This window comes from Procambarus clarkii, chromosome 9, assembly GCF_040958095.1.
Source record: "Procambarus clarkii isolate CNS0578487 chromosome 9, FALCON_Pclarkii_2.0, whole genome shotgun sequence".
Taxonomy (NCBI): Eukaryota; Metazoa; Arthropoda; class Malacostraca; order Decapoda; family Cambaridae; genus Procambarus; species Procambarus clarkii.
Genome location: NC_091158.1, coordinates 18,294,415 through 18,307,602, shown reverse-complemented (window position 1 = coordinate 18,307,602; position 13,188 = coordinate 18,294,415). Strand labels below are relative to the sequence as shown.

Below are 13,188 nucleotides of genomic sequence, written 5' to 3'. Positions count from 1 at the left end.
GGAGCCATGTAAACAATTAAACTATTCCGTAGGCGGGCTGTGAATTAATACATAAACAGTTTTTATGCTACTGTGAGCAATTAGCAGGTGGAATGGTCCTGGGAATTTTGTTCTATTTTTCTATAACGTTTTTCCTCTTAGTGTCTCTGTGTATTAGTTGTTTTCCAATTAACGTTTTGTATATATATATATATATATATATATATATATATATATATATATATATATATATATATATATATATATATATGACAATGTCAGACCACGGAGGAAAAATGAAACAGGAAATTTCCTTAAGTACTTTCGTATATTAAATACATCTTCAGAAGGTCCTTCTGAAGATGTATTTAATATACGAAAGTACTTAAGGAAATTTCCTGTTTCATTTTTCCTCCGTGGTCTGACATTGTCACATTCTTAATCACGTGTTTATTTTCGTGATATACACACACATATATATATATATATATATATATATATATATATATATATATATATATATATATATATATATATATATATATATATATATATATATATATATATGTCGTACCTAGTAGCCAGAACGCACTTCTCAGCCTACTATGCGAGGCCCGATTTGCCTAAAAAGCCAAGTTTTCATGAATTAATATATTTTCTCTAATTTTTTTCTTATGAAATGATAAAGCTACCCATTTCAATATGTATGATGTCAATTTTTTTTTATTGGTGTTCAAATTTATGTAGATATATGACCAAACTTAACCAACCCTACCTAACCTAACCTAACCTATCTTTATAGGTTAGGTTAGGTTAGGTAGCCGAAAACGTTAGGTTAGGTTAGGTTAGGTAGGTTAGGTAGTCGAAAAACTAATAATTCATGAAAACTTGGCTTATTAGGCAAATCGGGCCTTGCAAAGTAGGCTGAGAAGTGAGTTCTGGCTACTAGGTACGACATATATATATATATATGTGTGTGTCTCCCACATGTAGTCTTACATTGGCATACAGTGGCCGGATTATCCTATGAATGATGAGTTGAAATGTAAAAAAAGAGTGATTCAGAGTCTCTCTCTCTCTCTCTCTCTCTCTCTCTCTCTCTCTCTCTCTCTCTCTCTCTCTCGCTACTCACATCAACGCTGACGCCGGCGATGGGGTAGATGACGTATTGCGGGGAGTCTCGGGGGATGAAACGATAGAACTCATCATCGTCCTTGAACCACTTGACGGAATATATGGAGGAGTTACCCTTCTCGTAGTCACAACGAAGCTCCACAGTGTCTCCTCGTAGCTTGTAGGGCGGGATGACGGACTCCCGTAGGTGGAGGCCCTCACACACTACTGTTGGGTGAGAGAGACTGGTGAGAGAGAGAGAGAGAGAGAGAGAGAGAGAGAGAGAGAGAGATTGGGAAAATCAACCCTTAACATCCAAGGTAATTTAGATGTAAACATTGCATTGGGAAGACCAGTAGGTAGGTAGGTAGGTAGGGAGGTAGATAGGTAGGTAGGTAGGTAGGTAGGTAAGTAGGTAGGGAAGTAGGTAGATAGGTAGGTAGGTAGGTAGGTAGGTAGGTAGGTAGGTAGGGAGGTAGATAGGTAGGTAGGTAGGTAGTAGGTAGGTAAGTAGGTAGGGAAGTAGGTAGATAGGTAGGTAGGTAGGTAGGTAGGTAAGTAGGTAGGGAAGTAGGTAGATAGGTAGGTAGGTAGATAGGTAGGGAGGTAGATAGATAGGGAGGTAGATAGGTAGGTAGGTAGGTAGGTAGGTAGGTAGGTAGGTAGGTAGGTAGGGAGGTAGGTAGGTAGATAGGCAGGGAGGTACATAGGTAGGTAGGAAGGTAGGTAGGTAGGCAGGTAGGTAGGGAGGTAGATAGGTAGGTAGGTAGATAGGCAGGGAGGTACATAGGTAGGTAGGAAGGTAGGTAGGTAGGCAGGTAGGTAGGGAGGTAGATAGGTAGATAGGTAGGTAGGTAGATAGGTAGGCAGGGAGGTACATAGGTAGGTAGGAAGGTAGATAGGAAGGTAGGAAGGTAGGTAGGTAGGCACGTAGGAACTTATTATTCTCAGTAGCTGAATCTAAAACAACAACAACAACTTAGTAACCATAAACAAAAATAAACAAAGCCTCACCTTCGCCGCCTCGACACATTAATAAAAACCCTCCGTGATTTTGCGTAAGACAGTTCAAAGTAAATTTGTTTAAGCAGCATTTTTTATCGTTTAGATAAGGTTTTGTGTATATCTCTTACAGAGTCTACGTTCATCGTACAAAAAAAACTGATTTATTCGGCGTTTTGTTTGCTCTGCTGAGGGAGGGAGGGAGGGAAGGAGGGAGAGATCATGGGAGAGAGGGAGAGACCATGGGAGGGAAGGATTGTGTGTGAGAGAGAGAGATAGAGACAAGGAGGGAGGGTTAAATGGAAGTTTTGGATATAAAATTTTATCCCCAAGGTCAATTATGTAATTAGTTTCTCAACTCGATTATATTAAAAACTGGGATATGGGTCAGCGTGAGGACCAGTATCTGAATCAGGGTCAGAGTAATATATATATATATATATATATATATATATATATATATATATATATATATATATATATATATATATATATATATATATATAGATATATATATATATGCCGGGGTTGGAGTTTGTAAAAAAGAAGTTATTCACTATTTTTTTCCAATTACAGAGTGGTGCTGTATGGTACATGGGGCGGTCAAGAATTTAGTTACGTGATCTATAATTCTCTGTTTGATAACAATAAATATTTATTATACCTAAATGTTTACATCCCATCTATCATTAGAGACCTAGGAATCTATTTGCTAGATTGGCTAATTAAGGTTAATCCTTATCACGAAAAATTAATTACAACTTGTAATTAATTGGCTCTAGTCGGTAAATGAACATTTTAATTATCTGTTTCTTCTGAGAAGCTAATGTAAAGTAGAAAACAAAGAATTCATAGAGAAATGAATAAAAGATTAAGAATTTCCTTGAGTGAGTGGAGTCGAACACTCTGCTAAACTGGACCTAACACCCTTGTCGAATTACCTTCTTCCTAAACTACTTCAGACACGCAGTCAAGAAAGAGGTACAGTCTTTGAAGCTAACAGCAAAGCCTTTAGGTAAAAGGTTTAACAGAGATTACACAGACTTATTCAAATTAAAATGCTCTCTTGAATTTCAGGTATAAATTTTCACTGAATCATATTCCATTTTTTTAATAATTGTTATCTAGCCCTGGTGTGGTGTGAGGCTGTAAATGTTTTATCCAGGTGGAGAAGATATCCACAGTAGAAGATATCCACGGATATCCCCCTGGCTCCACACTGGGTTGAGAAGATATCAACGAGATTGCGAATTATTTTCGTGGACTCGTAAATTAGCCCGAACAAAGTCGTACGAGTGACGTGGAGGTCGTAGGGTGTCGTGGAAGTCGAACGGGTGTCGTAGAGGTCAGTAGTACGTCGTTAATGGAGCCTGAAAGAGCTTCAAAAGCAAGGAAGCGGTCTGGCCGTTTCGGAAGTGACTGGGAGAACTTCAGCAAGTAGTGAAAGAAAGCACTGAATGGTCGTGGAGAGAAGTGAAGGGTCGTGGAGGTGTCTAACATGGTAGTAGAACGTCTTAAAGCGTCGTGGAGGTGTCTAACATGGTAGTAGAACGTCTTAAAGCGTCGTGGAGGTGTCGAACAGGGCAGTGGAACGTCTTAAAGCGTCGTGGAGGTGTCGAACAGGGCAGTGGAACGTCTTAACGCGTCGTGGAGGTGTCGAACAGGGCAGTGGAACGTCTTAACGCGTCGTGGAGGTGTCATACAGGGCAGTAGATCGTCTTGAAGTTGTTAAAAGTCTGTATAAAGCGGCAAAGGGGATATGTGGACAAGTCGAGGGAAGGAGGGGGTGTGTGGAGAGATGGAAAAGGATGGGAGAGGGGGAGATTGTGGTGGGGGGGGGGGGATGGAGGTGTGGAAGAGGGGGGTGAAGAGAAGGGCGGGGCGAAGCAGAGGTCTTGAGATATTACATACATTATGGAACACTCTGTACTCCCTCCACACTCCCTGTAAGCAGCTCTACCCTCTTCCTTCCTTCCCTCTCCCCCTCCCTCCTTTGCTCCCTCCCTCTCTCCCTCCATCCTTTCCTCCCTCCAAGTAGCTCCCCTTACAAGCAGCTTCCCCCTCCCTTCATCTTAGCCTCTTTCCATCTTTCCCCTCCCTTTGGGGTAAGGAAAGAGGGGATAGCTAATAAGCCAATAAACTGTATACTAACAACGGAAAGATAAGACTAGAGAGAGCACACACAACCACCACAAAAGAGCTGTGTTGTGTGTGTGTAGTCTCTTGTGTGTGCCTGTGGCTGATCAAAACAAAAAAAATACAAAAAAAGCATTCAAAACATCCCGAAACACAAAAGCTACGTCCTCGACAGGTCCAACAGGGCGCTTCTCTAATGACAATGAACAATTTTAGTCTGTCTGCTATCCTCTAGTCAGACGAGGGGGAGGGGGGGGGGCGGATTCACTTACATATCCTATCCCCCACCTAGCCCCTATGGATAGATGATGTTCTAGAAAGGAAAGGTATAGAGGAATAGACAATAGTGGAGAAGAAATAGACCATAGCGGTTTTTAGGGTTAAATAAAAACGATAACAAAAAAGACGATAACGGTTTTTAGGGTTAAATAACAACGACAACAAACAAACGATAGCGGTTTTTAGGGTTAAATAACGACAACAAAAAGAAGATGGTGTAGAGAGGTTAATCGATAGTGAAAAATTAATTAACGTAAATGCAGAAAGACCACAGAGAATCCCCAAAAGGTTAATACATTATAATTCAATATGTCGGGGTAGGGACAGGCAGCCAGAGTGTATACATACACGTTATGCTTATATCGAGGTCCCCCCTTCCCCCTCCCCCTAAGCTCGAATTACTGACCCCACTCAAAGGTACAACCCCATAACAAGCCGACTAACTCCTGAGTACCTACTTACAGCTAGGTGAACAGAAGCATTAGGTGATAGGAAATACGTCCAACTAATTCTTCCCCCCGCACGGGATTCGAACCCGGAATTTACGATTGTGAGTCGAGATCGAACCCGACTGTACAACTGAGACTCTTTTAATATATACTAAACAGAGATTAGACTATCGCACACAGAGTGCAATGGAATATAATTTAGAAGATAGAGCAAAAGGGATTTACTTCAAGACCGACAACAGTCAAGGGTGACCTAATGACCTTGACCCCCCCCCCCAGTGTAGACACACACAAGAGTGTCAAGGAATATTTAATGTTTAACGCGGTAACAACCTTTGACCTCTCTTGGGGAGAATTAACAGGTGTCGTCGTATGAGTAATGACAGTGGTAGTGAACTGAGGGAGCTGGGGAGGGGGAGTGAGTCGTTAACGGGGGTGAGGGATTAGAGTAAGAAGGGGGGGGGGATTGGGGGGGTGAGGGGTGATGATTGGGGGGGAAGGGATTGGGTGGGAATTGGTTAGGATCATCTGAAAACCAGTTTTGGCTTCCTGAGGTGTGGGTAGGTATAGCTTGGTTTTGGGAAAATTGTGGAGAAGTGAGTTAGAAAGGTGGCGTCGCTCGTGTGGTTGTGTGTGTGTGTATTCACCTAGTTGTACTTGCGGGGGGTTGAGCTTCGGCTCTTTGGTCCCACCTCTCAATTGTCCCTCCACCGGAGTTCAGATTTCTGAGCCTACTGGGCTCTATCATATCTACATTTGAAACTGTGTATGGAGTCAGCCTCCAACACATCACTGCCTAAGATCTTCCATCTGTTAACTACTCTGACACTCAAAAAGTTGTTTCTAGCGTCCCTGTGGCTCATTTGGGTGCTCAGTTTCCACCTGTGTCCCCCTTGTTCGCGTACCACCCGTGTTAAGCAGTTTATCTTTATCTATGCTGTCAATTCCTCTGAGCGGTGTGTGTGTGTGTGTGTGTGTGTGTGTGTGTGTGTGTGTGTGTGTGTGTGTGTGTGTGTGTGTGTGTTTGTATGTGTGTGTGTGTGTGTGTGTGTGTGTGTGTGTGTGTGTGTGTGTGTGTGTGTGTGTGTGTGTGCGTGCGTATCCGTGTGAGCGTAACAGTACGTTATTACGCATGTTGTTGTTGTTATTGTTAAAGATTCGCTACCTAGAATAAAAAGCTCCAAGCAGCACGGGCTATGGTGAGCCCGCAAAAAGTTTTTTACGCATGAGTGACGGTTCCCAGCTATGACACATACAGGTCACACTAACGAGACGCCTAAACCACATTACCTCACCAACAGACTGCTTTCCCCAAACAGATATAACGGCTGTATTATTTCAACAAGCTTCAAGAGTGCCTTGAACAAGTATACAGATATTCACCAAGTCAAACTGGCAACGACTTTTGAAATATATGTCTCCATTTTTTTTAATATTGAACTTGTTGGAGAGTTGCGAGAGAGAGAGAGAGAGAGAGAGAGAGAGAGAGAGAGAGAGAGAGAGAGAGAGAGAGAGAGAGAGCAAAGCTAGCAAAGTTTGCCAGAGGTATGGGGGGGGGGGAATTTACTTATCTTAGGCTATCACTATATATTGTGAAGGGATTCCCAACTCCAATACTTTGATATAATATATATTTTCATATATCATATCATGAATGATACACGATTTTTTCTAATGATTGATGAGGGATGTAAATGTGTTATTTTATTTTAAGAAATTAGCAACTGCGTCATGCCTGGCGGACCAGAGTGGGCCGCATTACACCGCTTGAGTCATCCGCTACGCAAATAGGTCCCCTGTGACAAGTCACCTAATTTTAATTTCCAACATCTTCAGAGAGCTCTAAGTTAGACAATTGACTAAGCTTAAGTTCCAGAATAAAATGGCAGTAAATTTAACTTACTTAACGTCCAATTAAACAAGTATTTAAGTAGTTAAGATTCAGCGGAACAGTTTCTCCCCCTTTCTGGAATCAGTTCCTCCTGAACTGCGATGGAGGACAGACGTGAGCTGGACGCTCTTCCTAAATAATTTAAGTAGGGCTGTTCTCGTCTACTATAAACACCAATTCACATATATAACTGACACTCTGGCCCATGACGTGACTTTAAATGAGTTTGCCACTGATATATTTTTAATTAAGAGCCAATCATACCAACAGGTTGCAAGATTTATTCTCCTGTTACACTATAGACTATAATCATTTGCAAGTCCATTTTAAATGCATTAATGGTGTTGATTATTCGCCTGTGGCAGGTCGTGTTTATTAGGCCCCATACTCATAAATGGCGTTTTAATATTAATATTCAAAATCAGCACACACACCTTTTACTATCTTTACTGGTTGCTGTAATATTGTAGTTAGCATAAGTTTGTTAGTCTTTAAGACAAGTGGAGCAATATCTCTTAAATTTGTCCAAACAGGGAACGAATTTTTAGTACAGAATTCGTGTTTCTGATATGTAAACACACACACACACACACACACACACACACACACACACACACACACACACACACACACACACACACACACACACACACACACATACACACACACACACACACACACACACACACACACACCCCATCCCTAACTAGACACGAGTGAAATTTAATTATCACTAAGAACAATCAAGCAAGAGGACTGAGAAAACAAGCCAGAAGCCCTAATGGCTGTTAAGGAGAGTGGTTAGACAATAGGCGAGTGACGGGAGTGTCAGGGAGGAGGGAGAGATCGAAGAGAGAGAGGTAGGAGAGAGAGACAGAGAGGACTAGGTAGGGAAGTGGAGGAGAGGTGTGTGTGGGTGTTGTATAATAGGTGGGATGTGAATGGAGAGAGAGAGAGAGAGAGAGAGAGAGAGAGAGAGAGAGAGAGAGAGAGAGAGAGAGAGAGAGAGAGAGAGAGAGAGAGAGAGAGAGAGAGGAGGGGGGGGGGGGGCAATACCTGGTCAGGTGTGTTTAGTCTACAGGTGAAGGACGTAGGTCAACACTACCGTGTATGTTATTGTTATCCCTTTGGTCCCTCTATCTCCATCTTCTCCCCTCCCTCTCTCTCTCTCTCTCTCTCTCTCTCTCTCTCTCTCTCTCAGTATATATATATATATATATATATATATATATATATATATATATATATATATATATATATATATATATATATATATATATATATATATATGTCGTACCTAATAGCCAGAACGCACTTATCGGCCTAATATGCAAGGCCCGATTTGCCTAATAAGCCAAGTTTTCTTGAATTAATATATTTTCTCTAATTTTTTTCTTATGAAATGATAAATCTAACCATTTCATTATGTATGAGGTCAATTTTTTTTTATTGGAGTTTAAATTAACGTAGATATATGACCAAACCTAACCAACCCTACCTAACCTAACCTAACCTATCTTTATAGGTTAGGTTAGGTTAGGTAGCGGAAAAAGTTAGGTTAGGTTAGGTTAGGTAGGTTAGGTAGTCGAAAAACAATTAATTCATGAAAACTTGGCTTATTAGGCAAATTGGGCCTTGCATAGTAGGCTGAGAAGTGAGTTCTGGCTACTAGGTACGACATATATATATATATATATATATATATATAGTTGTTGTCCTCGAGTCTACATCTGAAATATTGGTGGGAAACCATATGATGTATACCCCCCCCATCCCCCCCCTGTATTCTGTATCCAGCTTTCAACCAATAAAAACAACAATTATCTCAAGCAATAACTCACACCATGATAGGCACACACAAACGCACAATGGTTAAGGGTATTTACAGTGGGAGACAGGGATATGTACCGTCCAGTAGACGGGAGACCGTGGGAGAGAGAGAGAGAGAGGGAGAGAGAGAGAGAGAGAGAGAGAGAGAGAGAGAGAGAGAGAGAGAGAGAGAGAGAGAGAGAGAGAGAGAGAGAGAGAGAGAGAGAGAGAGGGAATTACTGCGGGTCTATTCATCCCTTTCATGAATACTTTTGTACCCAGGAGGGTACAAAAGTATTCATTTACTGACTTCTGTTAACAGGTTTTGAACTTTCAACTTCCCATAGCTCAGGTTAATCCTAACCCCCCTACTAGTGTACCGTCATCTGTTTTACAACCAGGTTCCCCCCCCTTTAGTTACTGGCGAGTGAACAGTTCCGTCGCAGCAGCTAGTCATCACGAGGCTGAAGGCCACAACGAACTGCCTTAGGGACTCCAGTTCCAAATTTTTTCCTCGAGGTTGACTCCTGAAATCCATCCCAAAACTGGGTATGGCACACTACCGACTACCCTGATCTCAAAAGAGGTTTGAGTAGGGGGGGCAGAAATAGCCTAAGCTACTCTATCCCTTTGAGATGTATTTATTGCTTATCTCAATAAACATACTTGAACTTGAACTTGAAGAGGTTTGAGATCAGGGTTTTCCTTCCCCTAGATGACCTGCCTTCCCTGGCTGTCGCGTCCCTACCCGGAAGGTAATATATATTAATGTAATATATATATTAATTTAATATACAGATGATGAATCACAATAACGTGGCTGAAGAATGTTGATTAAACTACACACTAGAAGATGAAAAGACGACGAAAAAATGGCCGAAAAAATGGCCATGTTTTGACATTTTTTAATCTCAAAACAAGAAAAAAATGAAGCGTCCAAAAAAGACAGTAATTGAAGCTACTGGGGCTACTAAGACCAGGTTATATAGAAGAGGATTTTTGCATGTGGAGGGAAGAGAGGAAATATGGACATCCTTCCCTCTTCCGTTCGCGTATGAAGAAGATAATTAGGTTTATACAACGCGTAATTAAAGAGCCGTTGGGCTATATGGAGAAATCATTCCTCTTATGAAAAAAAGTCATGCAAGCTTGATGTGAGCAATTACCTGTGATTATTAAACTCGGGTTATGTTAAGGCTTCGGTCTTGGTGGTAATTACAACAGTTAACTAGAAGGAACGTATTGGACTGTGTGTGTGTGTGTGTGTGTGTGTGTGTGTGTGTGTGTGTGTGTGTGTGTGTGTGACATGCTAACCAATGTTTGCATGAAGTTTTGCCTGATAACTACAAAGAATAATGAACAAAGAAATCCTGAACGAATTGAACATAATAACACAAGAAGAGAGAGAGAGAGAGAGAGAGAGAGAGAGAGAGAGAGAGAGAGAGAGAGAGAGAGAGAGAGAGAGAGAGAGAGAGAGAGAGAGAGAGAGAGAGAGAGAGAGAGAAAAGACATGATATACATACAAAATACTAAGTTGAATTACCATGATGGAAAAGGAGGAAATCTTTGCAATGAAAACCAATCAAACAAAAAAGATGGAAGCTAGAGACTCAGATGAGTGACCTGACATCACATTAGCTTCATAGTAATAGACAAAATAGAATAAACAAATAGACTTAATAGACGCCAACTCCCTCAACAACTTCATCACTATATATATAGGGCCTTTCCGACCAGCGGCTGGAAAACCGGGGCTCAAGAACTGAAGCTCACTCCATCAGGCACAAAGAGGTAAGTACCATTAGGTCACTCCACCCACATGGGATACATTGCATCACAAAGTTTATAACAAAATGTGGAAACTATGTTAAAATGCTCCCATATTTCACCGGGGTCGTTGGCGCATATAAACATTGTGTTTTGTGCGTGTTTGTGTTTGTTTATTGGTGTTTGTTTCATGCATTGATATGCTCCGGTGTGTGTATTCTGTTTAGAGTAGTCAAGTTAGAGGCAGAAGAAGGGATTTGGGGTGTTTATGAAGGGGTAGCTAGAGCACAGGCATGAAGGACAATACACACACACACACACACACACACACACACACACACACACACACACACACACACACACACACACACACACACACACACACACACACACACAGGAGGCTTCGTAGCTGGGGCCTGGTGGATGAGTGGATAGCGCTCTGGATTCGTAATCCATTGGTCCGGGATCGATCTCCGGTGATGGCAGAAAAAAAATGGGTAGAGTTTCTTTCACTCTGATGCCCCCCTGTTACCTAGCAGTAAATAGGTACCTGGGAGTTAGACAGCTGCTACGTGCTGCTTCCTGGGTGTGTGCATATGTGGAAAAAAATTGATTGATAGTTGAGAGGCGGGCCGAAAAAGCCAGAGCTCAATCCCCCGAAAGCACAACTAGATGAATATAGGACAATCATCCAGGGACTTGTACAGTAAGACTTGTTATCCGCTACTTATACAGTAAGACTTGTTATCCGCTACTTATACAGTAAGACTTGTTATCCGCTACTTAATGGAAGCACCAATTTAAGAATCGAGAGACATTTCACAATAAGAATGAGACGACTTAAAGATTGAGAAAGGAAGATCAAGTTCATCCTATAAGCACACGCAAGAGAGAGTACACACAAGAGTGTGAAACAAGATCCATCAATTTTGAGTCCATTGAACATTGTCGGTTAAGTCAAGTCAACTGCTTTTTGTTGGCTAACATTAGAGTCATCTGCGCATTGTTGGTTAACCACGGAGTCATCTGCGCGTTGTTGGTAACACTGGAGTCCCCTGCGCATTGTCGGTTATCAGTTAATATTACACCAGCAAAATTGTTATTTATAATTAAAAAAAAGCTTGAATCGAGTGAAATTATAATGATCTCTTTACATTGATATTTAATTGCAAAAACTCCAAAATTTTGCCCCGATGAAAGTAATTTGATGAACTCAATTAAATGACACTGGTCACTTTCGCTCTCCATTTTTAACATCGAATCGAGAAGGGAATTCGGATACAAGTAGAAGTATATCAACCGAACAAATAAAGAATTACCCCATTTTTCCCATAGTTATTGTACATGACAGAGCGACAGATCTATGGATAAGAGTCGAATTACAAACAGGATAAAAATGATTGCCACGTAATCGCCCGCATGGAAGGATATCAATGGATTAATCCCAACGTACACATAAAATTACGTTCCCTATGGTTAATGCATAAAAACAAAACAAAATAAAACAAAAAAAAGGTATTTTCTCCCTATTTGTATTAAATATGAGATAATCCAAACATACTTCAGATTGATGAGTTGATGGGAGGCTCGAGAAACAGTATTATTTGTTTCCATGTTGATGTGATTGTTTTTGTTGATGGTGAGAGATGTTTTTGTTGCTTGTGAGAGATGTTGTTGTGTATTCTGAAGGGTGTAGTCATGTAGAGAGAGAGAGAGAGAAAGAGAGAGAGAGAGAGAGAGAGAGAGAGAGAGAGAGAGAGAGAGAGAGAGAGAGAGAGAGAGAGAGAGAGAGAGAGAGAGAGAGAACAAAATGGTAGATGCATACAAAATGGCAGATGTTATATTCATCCTACTGATGCATATACCAGGCTCATGAAATATATGACCCTCTAGGAGTCATATATTTCATATATAGGAGTCATATACATATATGCTTGCAGTATCACTAGAACGTCATTTGACAGTCCTTAAAGAACCCTAGTCTTAGTTAAAAAAAAGAGTGAAAGAGAGAGAGAGAGAGAGAGAGAGAGAGAGAGAGAGAGAGAGGAGAGAGAGAGAGAGAGAGAGAGAGAGAGAGAGAGAGAGAGAGAGAGAGAGAGAGAAAAGAGATGCAATCGCCAATATGTATGGGAAAAAATTAATGGCTTACCCATTGAAACAGCGGAAAAAGCTTTATTGGAAGTAGATTGGTTATATAAAACACTGTTCAATACGGAGAGTCACACACTCTAAATATAAAGTAACACTCAGAACTGTAACAGTCAGAACTGTATCACTCAGAACACTAACACTCAGAACAGTATCGCTGTTCATTTGAGTGTTTGTGTATGTGTATGTTTATACTCACCTAGTTGTAATCACGTAGTTGTGCTTGCGGGTGTTGAGCTTTGGCTCTTTGGTCCCGCTTCTCAATCGTCAATCTACTGGTGTTATAGATTCCTGAGCTTCTCGAGCTCTATCATATCTACATTTGAAATTGTGCATGGAATCAGCCTCCATACACAGTTGGGGTCATACCATCACCACCATTGGCTTTCCTACCAAAAAGAGTCACAGAGATGCCGTAAAGAAATACTTCAGAGACACCGTTATCATTAAGTGAGATTAAGTTGAATCTAACTTAATACACAACCACATACACAAACACCCACCCACACAATCACGTCCCCAAGGCCCAAATACCCACCCCCACCCACACAAACACGTCCCCAAGGCCCAAACACCCACCCCCACCCACACAAACACCTCCCCAAGACCCAAACA

At 41.2% G+C, this 13,188-nt stretch overlaps 1 protein-coding gene across 1 annotated transcript in view; it reads right to left on the bottom strand.

Moving 5' to 3' along the window:
* LOC123766329 (uncharacterized) overlaps window positions 1–13,188 on the bottom strand; it is a 186,436-nt gene that overhangs the window by 33,136 nt on the left and 140,112 nt on the right. Inside the window, exon 3 of the mRNA XM_069321211.1 lies at window positions 1,112–1,320. Coding sequence (XP_069177312.1) covers window positions 1,112–1,320 — 209 coding nt within the window. The remainder of the gene's footprint in view (window positions 1–1,111; window positions 1,321–13,188) is intronic.